This window comes from Oryzias latipes, chromosome 7 (assembly GCF_002234675.1).
Source record: "Oryzias latipes chromosome 7, ASM223467v1".
In the NCBI taxonomy this organism is placed as follows: Eukaryota; Metazoa; Chordata; class Actinopteri; order Beloniformes; family Adrianichthyidae; genus Oryzias; species Oryzias latipes.
The window spans coordinates 22,479,563-22,506,645 of NC_019865.2; the positions used below are offsets into that span (position 1 = coordinate 22,479,563).

The following is a 27,083-nucleotide window of genomic DNA, read 5'->3' on the forward strand; positions in this document are numbered from 1 at the left end:
TATATATATATATATATATATATATATATATATATTGTATATATATATAGTGACAAGGCTGGTACACAAAAACTAGAGCTGATCGACTCTGGCAGGGATTTGTACAAGTATTATAACTAGCATCCCATGATCCTCTGCTTCTGCACTGTCGTCATTACTATCCTCCCTGCACGTTTTCATTCCCGTTGAGCTTCAGGAAGCTTTCCACACACTCCACACTCCAGAGGCCAGTGTCATCCAGGATCGTGTGAAGGTTTTGTTCAGTCAGCTGCATTCCATTTTCTGTCTCTAAAGTCCAGTGTTTTGTTATAGTTTTCCAGGTTTGATGTCCTAGCATTCAAGGGCTCTCGATCGCTGCGTTAGCTGCCGCTGGTTGTCAATGACTTTTAGGTTTTGAATGTAAAGCCGGATGTTGGTGGGACTCCGCTGGGGAAGGCTGTGGTCTGAGTCTGAATGAGAGGAGGAGATCACGCGTGAGTGGATCTGACAGAGGACACCCTTACATTACCAGCAGCTGCAGCTCACATGTTGATAATCGAGTGGCAGGCCCTTCCAGGAACATCCGGTCGGCCAGGCCCCTCTGAGGAGATGAAGGCACTGCAAGGATGCAACAGCGAGTCAAACAAGTTTTTATTGAACATGGAATACAAAGCCATTATTTCAAAAGAATTAACCCCATGACGCCTATTATTGCAAATATGTGTCAAACCACTTCTGATATTAATGTCAGATATTAACTTACAGTCTATTGACTGGTTACAGTCTATTTATGGTCACTGTAGAATTGAATACTGTTAAAAAAAAGGCACAAAACAAAACATTTTTTCTTCTGCCCTTTCATCACCTGGTAATGTACAGACGGTTTGTATTTTTCCTTTTATTCTTATAGATGTAAAAAAAATAGAGTCAAATATTGGTGTCTCTCTGAATATAAACAAGGATTTCGGGTAATATTGCCATATATATATATATATACTGTAAATAAAATTTGCTTTACACCTTTTTCTGCCATGACATTACAGTACCCATTACATTTTCTGCATTGAGATGATCCTAATCGCCACAGTGTCTTCATTTTAAAAAGAAACTATTTATTTATTTTTAAAAAAGATTTCAAACAAGACTCTGGCTTCTTTTGGGTCACGACGAGTGAGAAATCAACCTGATTGGCTTTTTAAGTGTTAAAGATTGCAGACCTCTGGTCTAAATCCTTGATATTAGAATTAAGAATTTAAAAAAAAATATTCAAAAACCATCAGCAGCAGTAGTGATTTCTGTTTACAAGAAAATTGGGGTAAACCCGACAAACACTGTGACCTCCAGATGAGACCTATTTACCTCCCAGACTTGGATTGAAATATTTATGTCGTCTGGTTTATTAGAGATCTGCTTTAGATGAAGTTAACACTATTTGTCACTATTAGTTATCAGACAAAGAAAAAGAACAATAAGTCTAGTCTCATTTAAGGTCATGCTTGCTAGTATTTTAAAATAAAGTGCAAACATAGCCGTTTAATAGTACACATGATCCCACTTTAATTCTCCACTACTGATTCCTGGAGGCATTTTTAAACTAGGAGCTATGATGTAAAAAGTGTTTTAAAGTGATACAATATTGAAGGATCTGCTACATTTTGTCTCATAAACTGACAGAAACGATGGAAACCAAGCCTTATGTTTGTGTTTACTCGACCACTCACCATAAGGTTGACTTCTGCATCCTCGGACAATGTTGACTGTCTTTGCAAGCATTCGCTGCAACATGTAACGAAATAAAAAAAGGGAACTCGGTTCATTTTTTAGCACTACAAAAAGAAGATAAATATATTCGATAAAAACCTTCAGCCATACCATCTTCTCAAAGTTGACCAACTTGTCTACGTAGCTTGGGTTTCCCTCGTGGATGAACGTCATATCTGGGTTCATACAGGCACAAAAGTCCTTATTGTCCAGATGGTTCACTTAAAGGTCATACAGCTTCATAATTTGTTCACTCCTGCCTACCTTTCAGCAGCAGAGGCATGAACGGGATGTAAGGAGGGTTGAGTTTAGCAACAGCCAGTCTGTAGGCTCTGTGGTTGCGGGATGGATCCTGTTAGAAAAAGCTAGAGTCATGCACATTCCAGATCTTCAACAGACTGCGCTTTATTGGGAAAATTACTACTCACCATCAGCCTCTCATAGGTGCAGTATATTCTTTTAATTTTACTTGGTATTCTCTGTAACATAAAGAAAATGTCAATCCCAGATGAGCTGTAATCTCAAATGTGATAAAATGTGATGGTTGGATCCTCACCTCCCAGGTTTTATAAAGCCTCTGCACGGCACTGTTGCTCAAACCAAACATCACAGCGAAAAAGGAATTTAAATTCTTCTGCTCCTTTAATCTGCAGAACAGACACGAGGCTGTGAACATCTGGTTCTCTAGTCCTGTTCTCAGAAGACACTCGTGCAAGCAGAAAGATCTGTCTGGTGAGTTTGATAATCAGCACGTCTACATCCTCTGGCATTAATTAGGATCATCTACGATTTACTATCTTTTGCAGATTGCTGTGATGAAACCTGAAAATTGTTGCTCTTTAAAAATACATAACATTCAAGAGACCCCCATGTGTTGTTTATGAATTAAAACAATCTAAATGGTAATCACTATGTGAGTTGCAAGTTGAAGTTTGACAGATTTTCATTTTGAAGCAAAAACTGCAATCAAACTGGTACCTTTGTTTTGTGTGAGTAAACAATCTCTTCCTTTTATTTTCTTAAATGTTTAAAATAAAATGGAAAAAATATGGGTATTAGAGCTTCAGGCAAACCTAATTTCACCAACAAAAGAAAAAAAAGCTCCTTATTTACCCACTGTCTCAAATTTGATCCACAAATTTTTAACAGGGTATAACTTTTATGAAGAATCAACACATTTTTACTTCCATTATTTTTTTTTTTAGTTTAGCCTAGTTTATTAATTTCAAACATATTGTAAAAATAGCAATGGATTAATTTATACACTATGTTATGATTATAGTCAGTCATTTAAAAGAGTCTATGTGTGGCAGAACTTAAGAACAATAAAGAGATGGAGAAAGGCAGAAGCTGAAGCTTATTTAAGCTTACTCCCTTCTACTGATTTAACTTTGACAACCAAAATTTAAAAAAGAAACAACAAAAACCCACACAATATTTCAATACATAAATATAATGGTGTACGAAGATTTATCAAATGTCAGCATATAACTATCACATCATAAAAAAATAAAATAAATAGGCATTCAGTTAGTGAAGATGTTGGTAAAAGATTAAAACCAAAGCGGTTGACTGTGAAGACGGTAAAGAAATCTTACACTGAAGCGATCTTGATGAACTTCTTCAGCAGCAGAGCTCGCTTCATCAGGTCTTCACAGAGGCACAGCTCCGTCACCACCCAGTACTGCAGCTTGTTGAAGTGGCGCACAAACCGCTCCAGGTTAGCTGTGATGGCGCCCGGGAACTTATTACGGCCAAATATGTAGTACACAAGCTCCACCTGGAAAGACATGGACGATAGTAAAAAAAAAACTGGAGTAATGCATTTTTTCTATGTCCATATAGTATAATGGTAACATCTGCACAGGGATTGGTCTGGATGACATGAAGGGGCAGTGATCCATCATCTAGGAGTGTGGTTTTATACAATATAAAAGAGGAAAAAACAAAAAACGTTTTAACTCATTTCAACCTCTAAAGCTCTTAAAGAAGCACGAATGAATGAAGGAATAATGAAACCCTGTTTTTGAGTAAAATCAAGGAATTAAAGGAGACTTTCTGTGGTCTACCAATCAAAAACTTTCCTCTTTGCAGAACCAATGATGCAACAAGATGAAACATGTATGAAGGTACATTGGCCATAGATTTTTTTTTCATTCATTCATTCATTCATTCATTCATTCATTCATTCATTCATTCATTCATTCATTCATTCATTCATTCATTCATTCATTCATTCATTCATTCATTCATTCGTTTTCTTTTCCATTCATTCATTTTCTTTTCCTGCCGGAGCCTATCCCTATATGTGAAGGCAGGGGGGAACCCTGGGCAGGTCGCCAGTCTGTCGCAGGGTAGGGTTTTTTTTATAACTGTTTTGTCTGAACATAGATATCTTTAAGTCCCACTCCAATCGTCCTTTGATCTATTGCAACAGTGTTCCCAGGGGTCTATTAATCATGGTTAAGCTGTTTTTAGCTAATAGAAATACTCAGAAAGGCAAATTTAAGATCATTTCTATAATATGTGTCCTCCATCATGCAAAAAATACAAGAACTTGTTAAAAACACAATTTTCACTGGAGTGGGTCTTTGATGTGAACGATCTTTGCTTTGGACATTAGAAACAACCAATATTTGCCTTTTCTAGATATTTTAAACATAAAAATGTGCTTTTTTTCCCATCACTGACACATGGAGCAGGGCTGCAGAGGTACCTCATGCACTGCCGTGAACAGCTCCCAGTCAAAGTTGGTGAGTTCAGCCGCCATGTCTTTTGAGCCTATTTGCTCAAGGATGTCAGTTGTCCCTTGTTCTGGGCCCTGCTGCTCTTTCAGGGGCCTCTAAAACACAGAGATGTGAAGAAAAAGGGGACTGTTAGGTAGAGGAAATGCCCTTTTTTTTGGGTCAAATCTGTACCAATGCACAAAATGAACTCATTCCTCACCAGATGTTCCACTTCACTGCTTGTGCAGATGAACAGTCTCTCATTGAGACCAAGGGCGGTGTAGACTGCAGACGCCTCCAGCTTCAGCTCTGCTCTATCTGTGGGAGTATTCACAATATTTGATTAATTTCAATGCTTCATTTCATTTTAGCTAAAGAGCAGCCTCAACTGACCAAAGTGCATTAAGCAATTCCATTAAAAATTAGGTTAAAAATGCAACAGCTCAGAAATCTGAGTACAAGCTGATGTATTAGGGTCTGTGTCGACCTTGTGTCATCGCTAAAGGCTGTACGTGTGTGGGGGTTTCTGAAGTAACATTATGTGAGAACGGCTTCAGTGCATTGGACTAATAACCAGTAGTATGCTGGCTGGAAAGGCACACTCTCTGGAAACCCAAACAAAAAAATGACCCATTTAAACTGAGAAACTGCGACTAGATTTGTTAGTGAGCAACCTCTCTTTTAGTTTCAGGATTTTAAAGACCCACTCCGATGAAAATTGTGTTTTTTGTGGTGTTTTTAACATGTCCTTGTGGCATTTTTCTGTTGATGGAGGACATATGTAAAGAAAATAAAGTTTAAAATTACATTTCTCTGTATTTCTTTATTCAAATCGTGAATCAGGAGCAAACGTAAAAGTGAAGTTTGAAAAAGAGCTTCTATGTGACGTAAAACAGAATGGAGTATCTTTATTTCTATAGCACTTTTCACAGAAAGAATCACAAAGTGCTTTGCAAAAAGATGGCATGAAATCAAAACCAACCACAGGGGTAGTAAAATCAAATATGAACAGGGCCTACTAAAAGTCTAAGAAAAGTAAAAAACATAATAAAACAAGGACTAAAATCAACTAGAAGCTTTTTTGATTAAAAATGTCTTGACCCGGGATTTGAAACACTTAACTCAGTCAAACTGACACAGTGACAATGGAAGGGAGTTCCAAAGATGAGGAGTGACAGCTTGAAAAGAGAGATCTCCTCTGGTCTTAAAGTGGGCTGAATGCTTCAGAGATGTTAGTTGAAAGACTCCAAGGACCAGAATTAGAGTATGGGGTTAAAAGGTCAGAGATCTATATGTGGGTTTCACCATGCACGTAGAAAATACGCTGGGCGGGCATCGAGGTCCCTGCTTTGTGCTCTTAGCAACAGAGGCCAGACTAATGGTCCGCACTAACAGTCCTGCCCACAACTCACAGGTGAATTTCAAATGAACTTTGGCTGTCTTGCAGAAACTACCCCGTAGAAAACTACATGTTTTTTAAATTTTGACCAAAAAATGGCATAATCATAGTTAAAGGACCACTGGGAACACATTGAAAACAGAACAACAGATGATCGGAGTGGGACCTTTGCCACATGTTATAATTACTTTAACCCCTTTATGCTTAAGTTCTTCCCAAGGATATAAAAATATTAATTTGAACGGCTGCTAAATTATGTGGAGTCCTGGATTAAATGGTACGTTGTGAATTAGCAACATATTGCATGAAGGGGGCAAAACTTTTATTGCCAACTGCAAAGTTTAATGCAATCATTAGCACGTTAAAACAAGCAAATCTACTGTTCAATTCAAAAGGAATAACAATATTTCAAAGCATGACCTCCTGTAGAGTTCATTTTGACAAGTACATGGCCTCCTCCAGGTTCCACTACTCCTGACAAGACATCCTGTACTGGAGAGTCCACTGGGAGCATCAGAGTCAGAGCTTTATGGTCCGGTCTGTAGATCTCATACAAAACTAAAACAAGGAGACGAGGAAGTAAATGTTACGATGCACCAGCATGTGGCAAAAATGTTTGCTTACAAAGCTTCTTTGAGCTCAAACTATTCTTACTTTTATCCTTCGCTTTGATTGGCTGTATCCTCCCCAGTGCCTCATCACAGTTTGAAAACCAGTCAAAGTGTTGGTTCTGTTTTAAAGGCAAAAGAATCGCTCAGAGACAGACGGAACAACTGCAAAAACTCAAAAGGAGGAGAAACTCACCCTGCTGAGTGAATGGTGTCCATTCTCTAAACTGGTTTAAATCAAATAGAGAGAAACGATTGTGGATTAGTTCAGAACACTAGAAAAAATGAAACCCAAAAAGCAGAAAAAATATTTACACTTTTGTTCGTCTTCTTTCCCTGTACTGTTCTTTCAGCATGCCGGACAGACGGGAGTCAGCTGCCACTTCTTTCTTCATCGCCTGTTCCCATAAAGACACAGAAACAGTCCTTTATTTAAACAATATCCAGCAAAGTATACAGTTAAATTCAATTCATCTAAGTCAGATGAGTCACCTCCAAAAAGTCCATAGCAACAGGGTCCTCTTTCAGCAGAAAGCCGTACACTGCCACCCAGTGGCTGATGAGCTTCACCACCTTTTGTTTGGTGTCGATAATGTAGGCATCCTTCTCCTGCTCTGAACCCTCTGACAGCTCTGCCTGATAGGTGCATGCACAGTTAAGGGTAACACAAAACTCTTCTCTCATTTTGAACAACTTTTCTCACAAAAATGTTGGCAGAAATATTCCTGTGGTCAGCAGAAAAACAAAACTGGTCAAGCATCTGAGGATATTGGTGCTGTAGAGCAGGACACAGCTGGCTGGTGGGCATGAAGACTTTATGTGTAAGGAGAAAGTCGATAACACAGGGATCTGTGGGAAGACAGGCACCACAGCAACACGTGACGCTGAAGTTGACTAAGCCTGGCAACCATGATCGAAGGAAACAAAGGAAAGCACAGGGATGTAGCTGCAGGCTCTCACCTATAGGGTCATATCCATTGGAGTCCAGTTTGATTGTTTCCAGGAGGTGTTCCAAGATTTTCTCAGGTGTTCCTGACATGACTGTGTACCTGCATGAAACACAAAAGAAAGGCAGAGAAGAGTTATATCTAAGTTATCTGCCTTCCATCAGCAAAGTCTACACTAAGAGTGAGGCAGTATCCTTGATGTTTACTTTTTATATAGCATTTATATATTGTAAATGTAAAATGCTCCAAATTAGTCTGAAGAAGTATTTAGATAGTATACTTCCTCCACTATGCATACATGGCCTATAGTTATGCTCAAGTATATCATAAAATTCACATGTACTACGGTTTGCTAAGGGTTGTTTAATCTCTGTGGTGCATGTCTGTGCAACTGTACCGCTAAGCTTTTCTGAGAATTTAGCACGTTTTCATTTGATCCTTAGTACTAGGATATATATTGCAAAAAAAAAGAAAAGACATGCAACCAATGAGTAAAACCAAAAAGTATAATGTTTGAGATGAAGTTTGTGGGAGTACAAACTGATAACCTTCCCAGAAAAGAAACCCCTCTTAATGTGAACATTGCAGTTTCCAACTGAACTGTTTACAACAGTTTGCAGTCAAAGTGTTACAAATCACATCTTGGTGGATGATAGTGCTCCGTGTGTTCATCATTTGTTGTTTGTAGAAAAAAATAAAAATAAATTCTGTAGCATATGAAGGATTATGCAATTCGAATTTTATATAAATGAGACTTTTTTTTCTTCTTTTTTTTATATACACAATAAAACCTTATGCAACATGCTTTGCAACAGGTGAACCTCAAAGGCACAATAAATAAATTAACCGCAAATTGATTAACTAAATATTTCAATACAGTTACATCTTTACGTAATTAAGTAAGTGTGAATAAACTTATTGTGAAGCTTCCTGGTTTAACTTTGTAGAAAAAACATTTATAGCATTTTTATTTGCACGATTTCCAGCACATGAACGATAGTCTGGAAAAGATTGTAATTTTTCCTAATTTTGGTTAAATAACCCTACAAAACCTCCAAAAAATGGTGAGTTCCAGTTTAAAACGTAACTTTAAACTAAATAAATACATATCCAACATGATAATGACATAAAAAAGCTCTTTAACGTTTCTGGTTGTGATGAAAATAATGTTTTGGGTATTTTTAACATGCTTTTTTAGCCTTTTTCTCATGATGGAGGACATGTATTAAGAAAATTAAGCTTATAATTGTATTTTTTAAATATTAATCTATTTAAATAGGTGTAAATCAGGAGCCGATGAAGAAAAGTCGTTTGAAAAAGCCAGTGGGAGAGCATGTAAACAAATGTTTGATAGGAAGTGGAGCCGGTCTTACTCCGTGCCAATATTAACAGTCACAACTCAAAGATGAGTTTCTAACGAACTCCTGCCGCTCTGCAGAAACTATGTCCCAGAAAGCGGGTTTTTAACTTTGGCTAAAAATGACATAATCATAATTAAAAGACCACTGGGAACTCTTTGAAAATAAATCAAAAAATGATCAGAGTGGGACTTATAAAAAGAAATTATGTTTTACATGTCAAGATCATTCCAAGTAACTTTTTTCCATATGAATACTTTAGCTGTGAATTTTTGCTTGATATTTACAGACTGCCTGAAGTTTAATGTTTTTGTTTGTCTCACTTGCTGTTGGTTCCAGCACTTCCTTGCCTTGCTGACTGTGTGCTTTGTTCCAGCACCAGCACCGTCTTCCCATGCTCCTCCAGCCGCACCGTGTTGGCCTCCACATCCTGAATGACGGAAGAGAAAACTCAGTTTTTCCTTGGTGTCTGCAGCTGTAACTCTGCCTGATTTGTTGCTGGTGTACGCGACAGACCTTGAGGATGCGGATAAAGTCCTGTTTGTCAACGCGGAGGAAATGGCAGTTGTCCTCCCTTAAGATGATGGTGGCAGCACGAGGTGCGTCGTTTAGCAAAGCCAGCTGCCCAAAGTCCTCGCCTTCATGGAGAGTAGTAACAATGCCCTGTGTGAACACAACACTTTAGCTTTACAACGCATTTCAGTTTTGAAAATGATTTTGTGTTTTGGTTTTAGCCGTCTGTGTCTGGATTTACCTTCCCATGTGTGATCACATTTACAGAGCCTTTCCAAATGATGTACCAGGAGGTGCCCTTGTCTCCCTGACTGAACACTGCATCACAGCAGAAACCAAATGAAAAAGCTCAGCATTGACCACCCACACCACTTTCAAACAGAACAGCCACAATAATTGTGGTTCCACACCACCTCTCTGTAATATGCATTAACCTCAACATTAAAGATCTGGCAAAAGGGGCAGAGACATTTTAACAAACGGAAAAATTCAAACAACATTTGTGCATAAGATCACAAAGGACAAGAAGTGCTGAGCAGAGATGCAGCGGGATCCTGCGCCGCAGAGACACAACAAAAGTGTTTTTCGCAGTTTTGAAACTGTGAGACGTCAGCAAAGCTGTGACACTCACACACTGTTCCGGCCTTAGCATGGGACTCAAAGACCAAGACTGCAGCCAGCTCCTTCCGCACCTACCAGAACAACGATGGTGGAAATAAGAGATTAGTGTTTGTCGCAAAGTGTTTAGGAAGCCAAATGATGAGAAGGCAGCTTCTTCTAAACTTGTTTTAATGTAAATTATGTGAAATAATGGTATCAAATCCTTCACAAAAGAATTTTAAAAAACTAAAGATGTATCGGTTTCATTATAAATTCAGATTATCATAAAATTCATTATGAGGAAGAAGGTAAATAGAGACTAACTGAGGTGGAGAGATGAGCAGCAGCCTTGACATGAAGCAGCTCCTCATAAATGACCTCGATGTCCTCTGGAGTTCTTTGACTGGGACTTAACAGCAGAAAGAGAAGAGTCGCAGGAATAAACAAAACATGACCACTTACTAAGTTTAGTAAAAAAAAAAACTGTACATGTACACTCACTGGCCACTTCATTAGACACACCTGTCCGACTGCTCGTCATGGCAAATTTCTAATCTGCCAATCACATGGCAGCAACTCAATGCATTTTGGTATGTTGACATGGACAACAAAATCTCTGCAGTTCAACCTGAGCATCAGAATGGAGAAGAAAGGTGATTGAAGTGACTTTGAATGTGGCATGGTGCTTGGTGATAGATGGGTTGGTCTGAGTATTTCAGTAACTGCTAATCTACTGGGATTTTCACCCACAACCATCTCTAGGGTTTACAGAGAATGGTCTGAAAAAGAAAAAATATCCAGTTAGCAGCAGATCTGTGGGTGGAAATACCTTGTTGATGCCAGAGGTCAGAGGACAATGATCAGACTGGTTCCAGCTGATAGAAAGACAATTGTAACTTAGATAATCACTGGTTAAAACCGAGTTACTGAGGTATTTAGAGGAGCATCTCTGAGCATCTCAACATGTCCAAGCTTGAGACAGATGGGCTACAGCAGCAGAAGACCACACAGGGTGTCAATTCTGTCAGCTAAGAACAGGAAACTGAGGCTAAAATTCACATAAGTTCACCAAAATGGGAGTCTCCATTTCTGCTGCCATATTCGGATGGCAGGGTCAGAATTCGGCATCAACAACATGGAGACATCCTGCATTGTGTCAAAGGTTCAGGCTCCTGATGGTGGTGTAATGGTGTGGGGGATAGTTTCTTGGCACACTTTGGGCCCCTCAGTACCAATTGAGCATGGTTCCAACACCACAGCCTACCTAAGTATTGTTACTGACTATGTCCATCCCTTTATGACCACAGTATACCATCTTCTGATGGCTACTTCCAGCAGGATAAGGTGGCATATCATAAAGCTGGAATCATCTTAGACTGTTTTCTTGAACCTGACAATGAGTTCACTGTCCTCAAATTACCTCTGCAGTCACCAGATCTCAACCCAACAGAGCACCTTCGGGATGTGGTGGAACGGGAGATGGGTATCATGGATGTAGAGATGAAAAATCTGCAGCAATGGTGTGATGCTATCATGTCAATATGGACCAAACTCTCTGAGGAATGTTTCCAGTATCTTGTTGAAACTATGCAATCAAGGATTAAGGCTGTTCTAAAGACGAAAAGGGGTCTAGCAAGGTGTGACTGATGCAGTGGCCGGTGATTGTAGATTGCAATTCTGGAAAAAAAAAAAAAGATTTTGCTTGATACACCGGCAATGTAAAGGCACTGACGTTTTGCGCAGAATCATGGTGAGCAGAGCGTCTGGTCCCAGCTGAGACAGCAGAGCCAATGCCTCCTGTAGCTCTTCCTCAGATTCCTTCTCATTTGGAATGTGGCTCAGGCCAAAATCTGAGTCCTGGAAGCGGTAGAACTGGGCCTCTTTGTCCTGAAAGTTCAACTCGTGTTTCACTGGAAACAACACAATGACAGCAATGGTGAGGCCTCGTTCCACCATTACGGTCCTCGCCTGAGGAGCAGCCTGCCAGATAGCCTCAGGGCTGCAGAGACTATAGAGGTTTTTAAGAAGAGGCTGAAGACCCACCTTTTTAGTCTGGCTTTTACATGACTTTGGTAAATGCTTAATTATTTTACTCATTATCTTTTTATTGATTTATATATTTTCTCTACTTAATGCCTATCATTTTCATTTTTTATATTTTTTAAATTATATGAGGACTAATATCATGATTTTTATGTTTTTAATATAGTACCCTTTTTATTTTTATTATATTTATGACATTTAAGATTACATTTTAATCATTTTAGCATTTTGTATTTATTTATTTATTTAATTACAAATATTGATATATCTAATATTATTTTTCATATTGTTTTTTATTTTAATGTTTATTTTGATGTTTCATAATCCAGTATTTCCTCTTGGGGATCCATTGTTCTGGGGCACTACCAGCTCCGCCTGTAGGGGGTGCTGTTGCTGCGGTGCCCGTTCTCATTGAGCCGGCTGGGGTCCTGTTCTGTGGTCTAGTAGCTGTAGAGTGATGGGCCCTAGGCTGCTCTGTGTTGGGCGGCACTGTGGTAATGACCCCCGCGGTCGGGCTGGGCCTTGGAATAAATGGATCCCCATGTTATCGTTTCCTCACAGCAGTACCAAGACAGACCTTTTCTTTATGCTGCAGGTCTTTGTTTTTGTTCATGGTTCTATTGGGGGAACTGGACGGGTGGAGGGAGGAATCTGGTGAGGGAGGGGTCCCATCTGTGTATGATTGTCCTGTGTTTTCTGTTTTAAATAATTTTTATATTTTCTGACTATTTTATCTTCTTTTATGTTAAGTGCTTTGTGTTTTTATTTTTACCAAAATGAAAGGCGCTATATAAATCAATAACGTTTGAAGTTTGAAGAAAAATCAAAGGAAAGGTGACTAGTTCCAAAAAGGGTTGGAATGCATGAAAAAAGTGTAAAGCTTAAAAAAAACATCCTAGGTTTGGTTCAAAGAGGAAGAGAAACTTCAGAAGACAGTTTGACCCCTAAGAAAGTATTTTTTTTAGAAACTCAATATAAATGGAAATAAGTTCAAATGTCATGTCTGTCCTTTCCCTTCATTGGTGAAGTCTTTCTGTTTTGATTGGAGTGGTCTCCATCAGGCAGCCAGAGCTTCATTCAGCAAACACTTAAATCATTTAAATTACTCAATCACTTCTGAGAGCGCTTTAACTGCAACCAAAGACATTATAATCAGAGTATGTTACAGAGAACACACAACATAGACTCGTTTCCCTTTTCCTTTTTAAACAGCAGTAATGATGGTTGAAGACAAATCCTCCTCCAAACTGCAATGTTTTAGCTTTTAAACGGGTTAATCCTCAGAACAATGAAGGCAGACAGACAAAAAAAAAAGTTGAAAACCGATTTCAATCTGATTAGAATTCAACGGCTGAACCTTTGAAAGCTCTAGAAGTGAATGGACCAGGCTAAAAAGGGGGGGTGAATGATAGCGTGCTGGCCAGAACAGGTTGTCTGCCAACTGCTTGGTTTGGAACTCAAGTCCCAGGCTTGGCACACATTGGGGCTTTTTTGGGGGAGACACCTTGCTAACACCATGTTGTGCCTGACCAAAAAAAACTTATAAGTATCTTTGAATATAAGTATCTGATGCTACAATGCATTAAAAACCTAAGAAAAGTGAGGTTTATTAAAAAATGATGTGATGATATACAGGAAACTGTTATATTAAGTTCATTTTGTAAAAAATGAATCTGGAGGCTTCTGAATCATAACTTATTCATCTCAATATTTTATTTACAGCTTTAATTTTGTTCAAGTCTCCCTTTGATCATCTTTTAATCTATTTTTAAAGTGTTCCCAGTGGTCTTTTAATAATGATTATGTTGTTTTTAGCTGAAATCCCAAAACCTGTGTTCTTTTTTTAAGTAAGCCCACCTCCGTGTCCCCATCAAACATCTATTTATGCGGTCTCCCGCTAGCTTGCAGCCACTCACGGCCCCAACTTAACATTACCGGTTTAACAGAAATGGGGAGCAATAATCAGAGCTATCCAGCTGTACAGTTTGGTGTCAGATACCAGCACAGATGAGGAAAATGAAGACGTACATATGGAGCAAAGCAGGGAGCTTGTTGCCCATCCACCATATTTTCTTTGGAACCAATATGATCTTTTTCGTCTGCTTTTTCTTTAGCTTAATTTTGAGCTTAATTTTCTTTATATTTGTCATCTATCATCAGAAAAATTCCAAAAGAAGATGTTTCAAAACACAGAAAACACGATTTTCAGCATAGTGGGTTTTTAAATAAACAATGCCATGCAAATTATTTGACCATTGTTTGAGAATTTCCAGGCACTAGCACAATCAGATGATTTTATTATGCTTTTAGACACACAAAAAGTTTTCTAAAAGGGGGTACTGAACTCTATGTAAGTCTCTTTACAAAACTATAAAATATATGCTAAATATTGTGTTTTTTGTTGAATCATTCCTGTATGTGTCATTTAAAAAGGAGAAAGGCTAACTTAATATGTCTCCTTACCATGAACAAGTATCCCTTCATCCACCAGGACCTGCCACATTCCAACTGCCTGACTTCTTGATTGGAGGCATTCATTCTGCTTCATAAGCCAGTCAACAAGCTCCTTTCCAGAGCAACATTGTCTGCAAGACATTTAACACAGTTATTCACACACCACGGGTCACATTTCAGCACCGCATGAACGGTTTGGGGACCTGTGTGTTTTCAGGTGATGCTTCCTGTCACGGATCAGGCCTGGATTCTTCTCATTCATCACGCTGTACACCGATCTGGCTGCCTTCACGACTCGATCTGAAAGAAACTGAACAGAAACAACAAACAAGAATAAAAGAATTTCAGTTTTTTTTGTTCCCCTCAAAAGAGATGTTGTGTTCACCATTTGTGAGGATACTACTGGAAGGGTTTGTAACACAAAGGTGTTTACAGGAAAAAAAAAAGTAGAGAAACGAAGCAAATGTTCTGAAAAATGTTCCCGCCTACTCCTTCCCCCCCAGTATGGACACCATGTGTGGTGGTGTGTACAGTGAGTGGAGACTTCTGTAGGTGTTGGAAAGTGATGTAGCGTGTGTGGGTAGCGAGGAGGTGAGAATGTGTTAAAAACCGCTTGTGTAAAACTTTCCCACAACTCGGTAAGTTTCCAGCCTCAATAAGCCTCTGTGGCTGACAGGCAGCATCAACACATCTGACCAGCCTCAATGTATTTTCCTGAATCACTGCCCCCCCCCCTGCTTCCTTTTCAAATGTCTGCACACATAGAAACACACAAACAGAGGGGGTTTCTGCAAAACAGACTTATCCTTTACTTTATTGCAACACTTTAGTTTACAGGAAGTATTTGCCTTAAAAAGAAAAAATGTCTGTATAACCCACCAAACAAACTAAAGTCACCAAACATGTCTTAAAGTCAAAAAAGGTTACAATCAAAAGTGCAAAACCCCTCATTCCCCCCAAAAAAACAAGTTCAAGAAAGTACTTTTTCTTTATTTCAACTCTCTGTTTGGGTCTTATTTTCATTTTTTCTTTACAAATGCTCATTAGCTGAACCCTAAACGTTTCTGGTCCTTGTTGAACCCTATCTCAATCACCTCCTGCGTGTCTTGTGACTACCCGAGTGACTCTGGCTGCAGCCTGTTTGTGCAGTGCATTCTCCTTAACATGTTTGCCTAAGGTGGTGATGCTGCAATACACACAAGTAACCCAACTCTGACAATTTCCTGTGTTCTTTGTTGATGATAGGAGCCTTGAAAAGGCCTTCAAATACTTTCATCCTCTTTGGTCTTCCACAGTTCCCTCAGGATGCAAAAACACCAAAGGACCCCTGCCTCACCCCTCCCCTGACCCCGTGCCTGCAAGACGAAAACTCAGCCCTCGCTCAGTCATCTGGACAGGGGTCGTACCACATGCCTGTGAGATTCAACTTCTCATGGGTTTGTTAATTATAATGTCCAGTTGTGATTGATTTTTGAATGTTGCACTGTAACACACACTTTAACCTTTCATTCCCACACTGACTTCTTCTCAGACTTGACATCGGTTCAATTAATGTGTTCTGGGGCGTCTGTGAATGCCCCCCCTGAGTAAGTTAGTCTGGAGGTCACCAATATTCCCAGGGGAAAATATTCACCTTCTCAAGGGAGCAAACTCTGAGCCATACTTCATGGATGAAGGCATTTACCTATACAAACTCCTTTAAAGTCCCACACCATCCTCTCCATCCTGTTCTGGACAAACAGCGGAGCCCCTTCTCTAGGAGGCTCAGACAGCTCTGCTCCAAAACTGCCAGATACCAGAAATCCTTCCTACCCAACACAATTCAACTCTGCAATAACTCACAGTTTAACAGATGACTTTTGCACATTTTTGCACATTTTGCACATCGCTACCTGTTTGTAAATAGTCTTTAAACTATACCACCTTATTTTGTTTACATTTCTGCTACATTTTTGGTTTTATATGATTGTTTTTATATTATTCTATTTTCTCTTATATTTACTGCAACGGTAAATTTCCCACGTGTGGGATCAATGAAGTACTTCTCATTCTGATTCTGATCATCTATTTTCAAAGCATTCCCAGTGGTCTTGCCTTTATGATTATGCTGTTTTTAGCCAAAATTAAAATATCTGTGTTGTTTTTAGGATATAGTGTCTGCAGAGCAGAAGGCGTTCATTAGAAATTGGCCTCTGAGATATCGGAGCTTTTCAGCTACACAGTTTTGATTGCACGAGGAAAACCAAGACGTAAATGGTTCTATTTGTCTGCAAGTGGATGCATTGAAATAGAGCGAAGCAGGAAACTTGTGGCCCACCGATTATAGCACCTACATCACCACTACAAAAACAGCATTTTTTTTGTCTGCTCCTTGTTCACTATGATTTGATAAAAGCAAATCAGAAGAGCAATTTTAATCCTAATTGTCTTTATATATGTCCTCCATCATAAGAAAAATGCCACAAGAACATGTTAAAAACACCAAAACATTATTTTCATTGGAGTGGCTCTTTAAAAATCAATATAAAAAGAATGTTTCTAACATCTGATGTCACCCTACTGTTGGTTTACATAAAAACTTATCTAACAACTGTAACCCACATTATATTGCGGGCTGATAAGCGTTGACAAGTGGCACAAATCACAAAAGCAAATACCTTTTCTACTAACCACCAATCGCTGATGCAAAGTAGAGCAGAGCACACAAATGTTCTGCGTGCAGCAGAAGGTGCTATTTCAGAAACCATAACCTGGTTTATGACCCAGGCCTCCTCCCTGACTCATTTTATGGTCAAGAGTCTAGGACTGAAAAAGCTGAATGAGTAAAAGTGTCCAGACAAACACTTCACATCATTTCGCCGTACACGCCCAAACCCTGATCCTCCAGATCCACCACCATCCTCCACTTGTGTCCTGTCAATCACAACCCGGACTCACCTGATCTAGTGAATCATCAATGGCTGGATCATGGTTGGACAGCTCAGGGTTGCAGTGTCACACAGTTATTATCATGTTTGTTACACCATTTTTTTGAGGGGAGGAGACAGAACAGCTGTCATGGAGTTTGACCAGAGGATCTTGTTAGTAACAAGACATGTTTTATGTGTTCTCTGCAATAACTTCAATCTGACTTGATCTGAGCTGCAGCTAAGGTTTAAAAGTGTGAAGAATGGTGTGAACCCCGTGTTTTTGGGTAAATTGAGGTTTCTTTTTTCACAGTAGAACGGGACTTAACTTCTGCTTTGCAGCACGTTTCTCCTCTTTCTAGATATAGAAAATATTTACATTTTTCTAACAATGTCTAAATCCTGTATTGAACCCAATGACTGTATAAAGTTACGAACACACCGGTCATTTGGCACACGTACAAGAACTAAACAAAGGTCCTTGAACGTTGGCTACATGAAATACATGAAGCCAAGATGCACATTGCTGCTTTGCCTGCACGTATTTTGAGTGCATCCAAGGCTAAATGTTGTTGTTGGTCATACGTATGAACCTAATCCTAAACCTAACCCTTTCCATGCAACCAAGAAAATAATTCAGCACTGGTCGGACGTATTTGGAAAATTAGGTGCAAATATTCACTTTCTTGAGTAATTGAGGGGTTTTGGTTGAAACAGTTCAAATCCCAAAAGTAAATATTTTCTGGGTCACATTGTGCTCTTCACCGAACCTTGTCTGAGGGAGACCACTGAACCTAAGCAGAGTCCCTTTCCGTGTCAAGTCACGTTATCAGTGTTTTTAAAGGTTCCCACCTTGGCATGGCATTGAAGAAGCAGAGATAAAAAGGCACAAAGGATCTGAGCTTAGCAAGGTAGAATACAGGGAAAGGGTCTGAATGCTGAGGGCTCTGGAGTGCCCTTTAGACTACTGCTAAGTGGTCTGACCAAGAATGTGTTTTTTAGGTCTCCCTTGAGTAGTAATGCAGGACATTATAACAAAAAACAAGAGTTCAGCAGTTTGAAAGAGTGCAAGCCCTGCAACTGTGGATGTCAGCAGAGGTCATCAGAGCTTTAAGCCACAGGTCGTTGGGACTTCAAAGACCATACCAAGTGGATGTTAATGGGAAAGATGAATGGTGGACAAGGTCAAGTGATCTACGTTAATTATTAAGCTGATATGTTTCCAGTTGTTTTTGACTTCCTTGCTGTCAGCGTTTTCTGTGTGTATGGCGGACAAAATGGTAAACAAAGTGCCAGACTGGCAGTTTACTGGGACAGGCCCAGAAGGGTGTTATAGAGCTGGGGGTTAAAACACCTGTCAATCAAAAGAGCTTGGTCACTTTTGTGTGTACTTCCATCAAACTCAAGGGTAGGGTTCATAAAAATGGACTCATTTAATAATATTCACGAATAATATACATGCTGTCTCTCATAATAAATGTAGCCACAGTCATAACTGTTGTATCACATATTTTGAAACATCCAATTTCACATTTCATATTTTTTAGAAATTCACATAAAGGGATTTTGGAACAACTACGGTGGCCGAGAGGTGCAAGACACGTTAACGTTTAAGATACAGCAACATCAAATCCCCGTACAAATGAACAAATACTGAAACACAACAGCAAATCACAGTTATGTGGACATTATTAATACATGAAACAGTCCAAAAGCATTTTTTATTGTGTTATTACAATAAATATCACAACAATGTTTAGCAAGGTAAAGTTTTTGTGTCACTTATGGTGTTGAGGGTATTCACTTTCCTTTAGCAGCTGCTTGCTTTCATTAATTTTTTCTCCATCTTTTGTCGTGTTTTGCACTTGCCGGCCGGCTGCTTAACAGAAAATGAATACCCTTAACACCGGAAGTGACACAAAAACTTTTCCTTGCTAAACATTGTTGTAATTTTTATTGTAGTTATACAATTTTAAAAATGCTTTTGGGCTGTTTCGCGTATTTATAATGTCCACATAAAGAAAATAGTAATACATAACTTTATAAAATCATACAGGATTAGTTTTATATCACACCCCTTTCTGTTAGAAGTTGTGTCTCCCCTTTCTTTGTTGTGTTTCTGGATTTGGTCATTTGTACTGGGATTAGTTGTTGTATCTTAAATGTAAACATGTTTTGCACCTATCGACCACTATACACAACATCAACTCAGCCACAAAGTGGTAGGCCACGTAAACTGACGGAGAGGGGTCAGCGGATGCTGAAGTGCAAAAAGGTTGCCGACTTTCTTAAAAGTCAATTCCTACAGAGCTCCAAACTTCATGTGACCTTCAGATTAGCTCAAGTACAGAACGCAGAGAGCTTCATGGAATGGGTTTCCATGGCCGAGCAGCTGCATCCAACCCACACATCACCAAGTGCAATGCAAAACGTTGGATGCAGTGGTGTAAAGCACTGCCTCTCTGGACTCTAAAGTCTTTGGGACGCCTTCTCTGGAGTGATGAATGAAGCTTTTCCATCTAGAAATCTGATGGACAAGTCTGGATTTGAAGGTTTCCAGGAGAACGGTACATTTCAGATTGCATTGTTTTGAGTGTTAAATTTGGTGGAGGACGTATTATGGTGTGGGCTTGTTTTTCAGGACTTGGGCTTGGCCCTTTAGTTATAGTGAAAGGAACTCTAAATGCTTCAGGATGCCCAAACATCTTGGACAATTCCATGCTCACAACCTTGTGGGAACAGTTTGGAGCGGGTCCATAAAGACATGGACGACAGAGTCTGGTGTGGATAAACTTGACTGGCCTGCACAGAGTCCTGACCTGAACCCGATAAAACACCTTTGGAATGAATTAGAGCAAAGACTGAGAGCCAGGCCTTCTCCACCTACATCAGTGTGTGACGTAACCAATACACTTTTGGAAGGATGGTCAAAAAATCCAATGAACACACTCCTCAACCTTGTGGACAGCCTTTCCAGAAGAGTTGAAGCTGTAATAGCTGCAAAAGGTGGACCAACATTATATTGAACTCTATGACTGGGATGGCACCTCAGTTCACATGTGAGTGGACGCAGGTGAGCCAATACTTTTGGTAATTTTTTTAAGTATTTATCTATTCAAAGCAAGGGGAAGAGGGGACGGGGTTTCTCCACGCCAACGGTTCCACCCACAATGCAGAGGAGATTTTCTAATCAACTCTATCTGCCTTGCAGAAACTATGCCCTAGAAAACAACACAGTTTTTTTTTTTAAACAAAAACAGCAAAAATCCTAATTAAAACATCACCCTGATGCTTTGAAAAACAGCTGATATGATTAGAGTGGGGTTTTTAAAAGCATGAATCACACTTAACTTTGGGGAGGTCAAAGATGTCCATCAATACACACCTGCTTCATTGTGTCCTTTGAATCCAAGGCCTCTGGCAGTGGAGTCTAACAAAAACAGAGAAAAAAATAGTAAACTTATTCCCTATCAGTCATGCGTCTATGTATCCGTTGTAAAAATTAATAACATATTTGCTCTGGAGCTGCAGTCCACACAAACCAGTTGGACAGGTTGGTGATAATAATCTTTAAGGTCTAACCAGAGAACATTTGCTGGAGCTGGAAGATTTAGATACAACAGAAGAATTACAGGCTTGAATTTTGATGTTGTAAAGAAAGTCCCAATCATTCCCTCTATTTATGAGAGGGTGGTTGTTGAGTGTTTGAGCTCCAGTGGCTGGAATCAAATTTGTGTCGCTTTAATCTACACACAGATTTCTTTATTATAGAATGGTTAAATAAAAAAACATCTAAAGATAAAAACAAACTTGGTTCCTATGCAGAGGTTCGTACTTTGGCCTGTCTAGAGGGACTTCCTCTTTGTTGCTGGCTCTTTATGCTTTTACGATCATCTTGTGACTGCAGTTGTGTACCAACATTCCCACGGTTATTGTTTTCTGCAAATGTGTTTTCCACAAAGCTATACTAAAATTAAATGTGAGGCTTAATTAACTCCCCCCTAAACTTGCCTTCTCATAAAAAGATTTGAACAAATAAAGAATATGAATGGAAGCGGGGATGCAGCTTGGCAAAACCAAACGAAAACCCCGCAGGAATCACATGACCTATGTCAATCGCACAGTTGCTAATAGCATCGATGGTGAAGGTATGACTCATTCCTCACACTACCGATATCTATCTTCGCTCCTGCAGCCAGACTTTGTGGCATGCTTGGCCTGCAGACATCACATGATCCAGGTCTGAACTGTTTTTTCAAGAAAAAAAAAGTTTCTTCTATTGTGAATGGGCAAACGACTTCAGGGTAACAAATCTGTGCTTAAAAGGTAACGTTTACATGAACCAAACGTGTCACAAAACAAGCTGCAGGGCATCAGGAACCTTTGTGCACATGAGTGAGGCATTTTGCTCCTCTGTGCTCACCTGTTCCTGGTATGTTAAAGTAAAAAAGCGGACACAGCAGAGATGCTGCTCAAGCTTTGACTTTAGGAGAAACTGCTCTCATGTGAAGATAAGAAGAAGCATCATTCTGTTGGACAATCGAAAGACAGGAGTTCCACTCTTTCTGTGCAACTAAACAAATATTTAATAAAACAACAGAAACACCTTTCATACATGACTTTAAATTATAATAGTTGCACCAGAGTTACATTTTTTTCCCTTACACAACCATGCTGTGTGTAACCCGGGTGTTGGTGTGGCCCAATTTGTCTAACTAAACACACAAAAGCTGACCTGAATAAAAACAAAGTGCTTTAGATTTCCGGCACTGAACTTTAAAGGCTCATAGTTTGTAGTGAAATTGTTCATCTTTAGGGGCTTTAAACAGGCACACATCTGTTTTTTTTTTTTTTTTACAGTTTCTCCTGTCAAATTTAGAATCCAAAGACTTTCAACCCTCCTCAGTGTTTTTCTGTGACCTGGACACAAAGAGCTCCCCTTTGCACATTCTTCCATGCAGGGAAGGTGAACAATAAACAATACACTATTTATAACCTGAGTTTATTAAGCACAACTTTGCGTTTCACTGCCTTCCGGTGTCGCCCACACTGTTTCTGCGAAAACAATAGAAAAATGTGCAGCGGTCTGCGTTAAAGCATGCTTGTGTACACTGCAGGGCCTGAACTGACTTTTTAACTTGTTATCTGGGATTACAGGTCCTGTTTATTTTCATAATGGACTCCCTCTGCTGATTGCTTTTAATCATGAACTGACCGATTTAGTGATGAGTGAATAATGACATGAACAAAGCACCACCGCCAAGCTTATTTTTGACAGACAACTGATGTGTTTAAAAGTATTGTGGGAGATCTCTGTCATGGGAGTACATGTCACCCATAAATTTGTGGAGTAAATCATTGTTGTTGAATCCAATCTGATGAAAAAATTTGTCTGAATTTGCTTAAGGTGATGGAAAATCCGAGGCTGGATATAGACATATAGGGGAGGGGGGGCACTGCCCTCCTAAGTTCAGTGACTACCCCCGAACATGATGGCCCGCAAAAACCAATAAGTAACTAAAAGAAATAAAAATGACCAAAAACAAACAGAAAAAAGTGCATGTCCCAAGTCTGGTAAATGCAGAGGATAGTGTCAGGGATATCATTCCACATAACATTCAGAATACATATCAGAAGAAGAAGATGGGCTTATGAACTGATATGATGATAACATGGCTTTCTAAGCATGTGAGGGGTTTGGAAGAACATGACAAACTCTCGGCACACCCAGACTTTCCCCAGTATTCTACCTGTTCCCCATAGTGGGGCTGGCAAAATCCAGATCAGGGAAAAAACTATTAATAATTTATATTTTGGGTGGAAAAAAGGGAAATACATGAAATAATATTATTACATTTGAGATTTTCTTTGAGTAAAAACAATTTGTTGGGGATTGTTGAAGAGGTTGTGACACAGACTTTTATTTTGTAGGGAATTTTTTTGGGAGTAAACGCAAGGCAGCTCACCCAGCTGATGCCCCGTATCGTCGGTGTCTCCACTCTGAAGCGGTTGGGGAACACTTGGTAATAGTGACTCCGAAACAGATGCATTTCGCCTCAGATCAGAACAACCCGCTTTTCCCAGTTGAAGGTTCGAATCCCGGCGTGCCCGCGCATGGCTCATAGCCCGTCAATCCATCGCCGCGGGGCTCAACTGCGTCAATTCAGGGCTGCGCATTTTTGTTTTCCTCCTCCCCTCACAACTCTTCAGCTGAGAGAAGATCCTGCGTGCCGTCCTCAGACCTCTCTTGACGCGCCTCAGTCTGCGCAGTGAGGGAGGGAGCGCCGCACTCCGGTGCTCAGCCATCCTCTGCGCAGAGGCGCACTCTGTTGCTTCGCCCGCGCGTGTTGCGCGCGCACACTTTGGCAAACTCCATCAAAGAGGCCCCCTTCCTTTCTGCTCTCTAACCCTTTTGATTTGTCAGTTGGTGCGTGTGTGAGGCGAGGGCGTGCGCTCTTCATTGCGCGCCCCACCAACATGTCATTTCAGCGGCCACTAATGGCGGAGAGGCTGCGCGCAAAGGTGACAATAACGCCTGACCTGAGTGTCCTCAGAAACGACTAACAATTCAGGCAAGTCCAACAGCCTCTGTTCCACATGAAACATGGGCTGAATTATGAAAGCAGGAGAGTCAGTATGCAGAACTTTGCACTTATCAGGTTGAGCAGCTGTCTGCCTCAGTCTGATCTGTATAAACACAGATAAAGAGTCTGGAGAGCACAGAACCACTCTTGACCATGTCAACCCCTGGACGGCTTCTTGGCTCACTCTTTTGTTTGCGCTCTCGCCTCACAACAGGTTCAAACCCCAACTGGGACCTTGTGTGTGGAGTTTGCATGTTCTCCCTGTGCATGTGTGGGTTTTCCTCCTCCCACCGTTTCATAGGTTAACTGATGATTCTAAATTGCCCCTAGGTGTGCGAGTGAGGGAGTGTGTGCGCCTGCAACAGACTATCGACACGTCCAGGCTATACCCCACCTTCGCCCAACAGTAGCTGCATGGGAGAAGCAGCCCCTGTGACCCCGAAAGGGATACAGCAGGCTAAGAAAATGGATGTATGTGTTGCAGATGTGCGCAACTTACCTCTACCATATCTGGTGTTCGTCGTCGTGACGACGAAAACATGGATTTGACCAAATTCTCCATGGAGGATGTGGCCCTACGAGCGTCTGAGGAAAGACAGAAAGCTAAGCAATCAGTTTGGGTACAGAGATGAAAAATGTTCATATAGTGTCTCCTAAGCTACTGGTGTTTACATGAATCAGCACACAGAGCTGCAGCTTTACTCTGTCCGGGTTGAGAATTCTGAGTGTGACTTGATTTCCAGAGCACAGCCTGACATAACTGGGTTTCAGTTAACTGTGTCCTGCAGGCTCTTGCTGTTTAAATCCCTGCTATTGTTCCAGTGCTTCCAGAGCGGCTTTTCCTGTGCTGACCTCATTGTCAGAGCGTTGGCCAAGTCTCTCAACAAGTCACACCCCAAGAACATCCATTCTGTCTGGCTGGAAAGACGTAGGAGGGTTGGGATGAAGCTATTTCTGTGCACCTGTGGTTAACCTCTGCTTTTTTTCTTCCTTCTTCTTTTTCTTCCATTAGCGTGTGGTGAGTGACCGATAGACTTAAAAGCCCACACAAATCATTTATCTTTGAGTCACAACCGCCTCCCGTTTCTCCAGTGGCACAATAGCACTTTCTTTTTAGCAAAACACACATCTGCAACAGCTGTTTGGGGGGAAAAAAGGTCTTACCTGATTTTTGTCTGCGTAAACTCATGACAACACCCTCAAAAATCCAGTTTGAAAACAAGAATTAAAGCTTGAATGTGGTGTTTGTGCCCTGGCTGGATTGTTTGCCTCTCTGTCTCCGAAATGCCTCACAAGGGCTGTGTGATGCCACTCTAAGAATGTTAACGCTGGAGGAAATCCAGTTTTGCTTCTTATGACCTCCTGAGGATGAACACAATAGCTGAGCTGATAAGGAAAGGCACACGAGAACTTTTTTTTTGTGTTCGTGGTATCTGATTATCTAGATTTTTGTGGTGGAACACATGCCTGAAAAAAAAACCGTCACAAATGTGTCACTCGGACAAAAACATCAGCTCACAAAGCCACAGCGTTAGAAAAGAACAGCCTGTTTGGACGCTAGATAAAAGTCATTTTGGGACATAATTAGTGAAAACTAGAATATTCCAAGGAAGTAATTGCTTTGAGGCCCTGGGATTGACATCAAAGCTCATTAAAAGTGCAGCAGTTCGGGCGACCTTGTTTTAAAGTTCAGTGAATTTGTCGGATAGAAACCGTACACCACAAAACTTCAGTTTACTCTGGAAAAGTTACTGTACACATAAAACAACAAAACAGAAAACTTCAACAAACGTGCCCTGCATTTGAAAAATACAAAAACAAATGGCGCCCTCTAGTGATAATTGAATTGAGCTGCAAATTAAAAGAAAGGTGGCACCTTGGTTAGTGTTTTTGCCTCGCAGCAAGAAGGCCCCCCCCTGGCTGGGGAACCTGAAACAGAACACCAATGGGGGACCTTTCTGTGTGGAGTTTGCATGTTCTCCCTGTGCATGCGTGGGTTTTCTCTGGGGACTCCGGCTTCCTCCCACCGTCCAAAAACATGCTTCGTAGGTTAATTGGTTAATCTAAATTGTCCATAGGTGTGAATGTAAGTGTGCATGGGTGCGTGATTTGTGGCGCTGCGACAGACTGACGACCTGTCCAGGGTGTCCCCTGCCTTTGCCCACGAGTGGCTGGGATTGGATCCTGCAACCCTGTGACCCCGAAGGGGACAAAACGGGTTAAGAAGATGACTGAATGAAAAAAAAAATAAGCCATCAAACTCAAAAGAAACCCTAAAAGTGAGCAACTGAAAATAAAAAAATTAATCAACAGACTGATCCAGGTCTGTTTCTGCTTTGGTCAGGTTGACAAATACACAAAACGGATCCTTGTCAGTTCATTTTTGGTATCTTTTGTTTGAGTCTGCGTCTATTTGTCACTGTATTTATTTTTGCATGTGTGTATTAGGTCCTGGGGGAATGGGAGTGGGATTTCCTGAAACCCATCAACGCCCATGGAATGCACTTTGCCAACTGTCTCTGCTGTGCTTGTGTGGCAGCGTGCACGCACACATACATGTGCGCACAAATATACACACCTTTTCCTTCCTTGTTCCCGACCACTTAGCAGAGTTGGGGGAAATACATGTTTGATCTGTCTGACCCCACGGTCAAATGAAGACAGGAACCACTTGAAACAGGTACAACCAGTAATCCTACATGATACACAGAATCGAAGGTCCCTCAACATAGGTCCCTCTGCATTTACATAGAAATTCAAAACATGCACTTCATTGCTAATCTTAATCAGTTTTGAATAATTTCATCATAATATGGGCATTAAATGAATTTCATGCTTTGTCAGGATTATAAGATCACTTACAAAAAGGTTTTTATGGGCTAAATCATAGTGAACAACGAGTTGGTAGAGTCACACACATAAGTCTGCCAGTCACATGTTTCCGATCAGTGATGAGCAACTCACCGTTGGCAGGCTCTTTGTCCAGCTCGTCAATGTAATGGATCCCACAGTCCTTTCGCTTTACCGCTCTTGGTCCTCCCAAATGTCTGAAGATACTTTCTCAGTCTGGGATGTCTGTGAGTTGGGAGCGTGAGGGGACGCAGCTTCCTGTATGCCTCTGATTGGTCACACACTGTGGTCCTGAGAGTGTGTGGGGAAAGTGCCAGTGTATGTGTGTGTGTGTGTGGGCATCACAGGATGAGAA

At 40.4% G+C, this 27,083-nt stretch overlaps 1 protein-coding gene across 5 annotated transcripts; it reads right to left on the reverse strand.

Moving 5' to 3' along the window:
• Positions 1 to 5: 5 nt before the first annotated feature.
• LOC101158525 (rap guanine nucleotide exchange factor 3) lies at positions 6 to 26,992 on the reverse strand. 5 transcript variants are annotated; one of them, XM_023956834.1, is made up of 29 exons: positions 26,843 to 26,992; positions 26,457 to 26,573; positions 24,378 to 24,463; positions 20,680 to 20,724; positions 14,592 to 14,698; positions 14,398 to 14,519; positions 11,624 to 11,801; positions 10,216 to 10,300; positions 9,923 to 9,983; positions 9,533 to 9,609; positions 9,295 to 9,441; positions 9,102 to 9,208; positions 7,434 to 7,522; positions 7,244 to 7,322; positions 6,966 to 7,116; positions 6,789 to 6,871; positions 6,670 to 6,700; positions 6,520 to 6,595; positions 6,286 to 6,423; positions 4,687 to 4,784; positions 4,457 to 4,582; positions 3,339 to 3,520; positions 2,297 to 2,387; positions 2,169 to 2,219; positions 2,005 to 2,092; positions 1,852 to 1,916; positions 1,701 to 1,755; positions 526 to 597; positions 6 to 449 (listed from the first exon to the last, which is right to left on the reverse strand). In XM_023956834.1, exons 3-29 carry the CDS (start codon positions 24,438 to 24,440, stop codon positions 331 to 333), a joined length of 2,586 nt encoding a protein of 861 aa, XP_023812602.1. In that variant the 5' UTR covers positions 24,441 to 24,463; positions 26,457 to 26,573; positions 26,843 to 26,992; the 3' UTR covers positions 6 to 330. The 5 variants fall into 5 exon arrangements, with proteins under 5 accessions (XP_023812602.1, XP_023812601.1, XP_023812599.1 ...); XM_023956833.1 differs by lacking the exon at positions 26,457 to 26,573; XM_023956831.1 differs by lacking the exons at positions 26,457 to 26,573; positions 26,843 to 26,992 and adding an exon at positions 25,043 to 25,134.
• Positions 26,993 to 27,083: the final 91 nt, after the last annotated feature.

What these genes read in the sequence shown, in the direction of transcription:
- LOC101158525 (XM_023956831.1), bottom strand. Translation starts at nt 25,067, where the DNA reads ATGAGTTTACGCAGACAAAAATCAG. An exon ending in CATCACCTGAAAACACACAG is followed by an intron (nt 14,520 to 14,591) that starts GTCCCCAAACCG and finishes AATGTCTTGCAG; the next exon opens with ACAATGTTGCTCTGGAAAGG. An exon ending in TGGTCAACTTTGAGAAGATG is followed by an intron (nt 1,756 to 1,851) that starts GTATGGCTGAAG and finishes TACATGTTGCAG; the next exon opens with CGAATGCTTGCAAAGACAGT.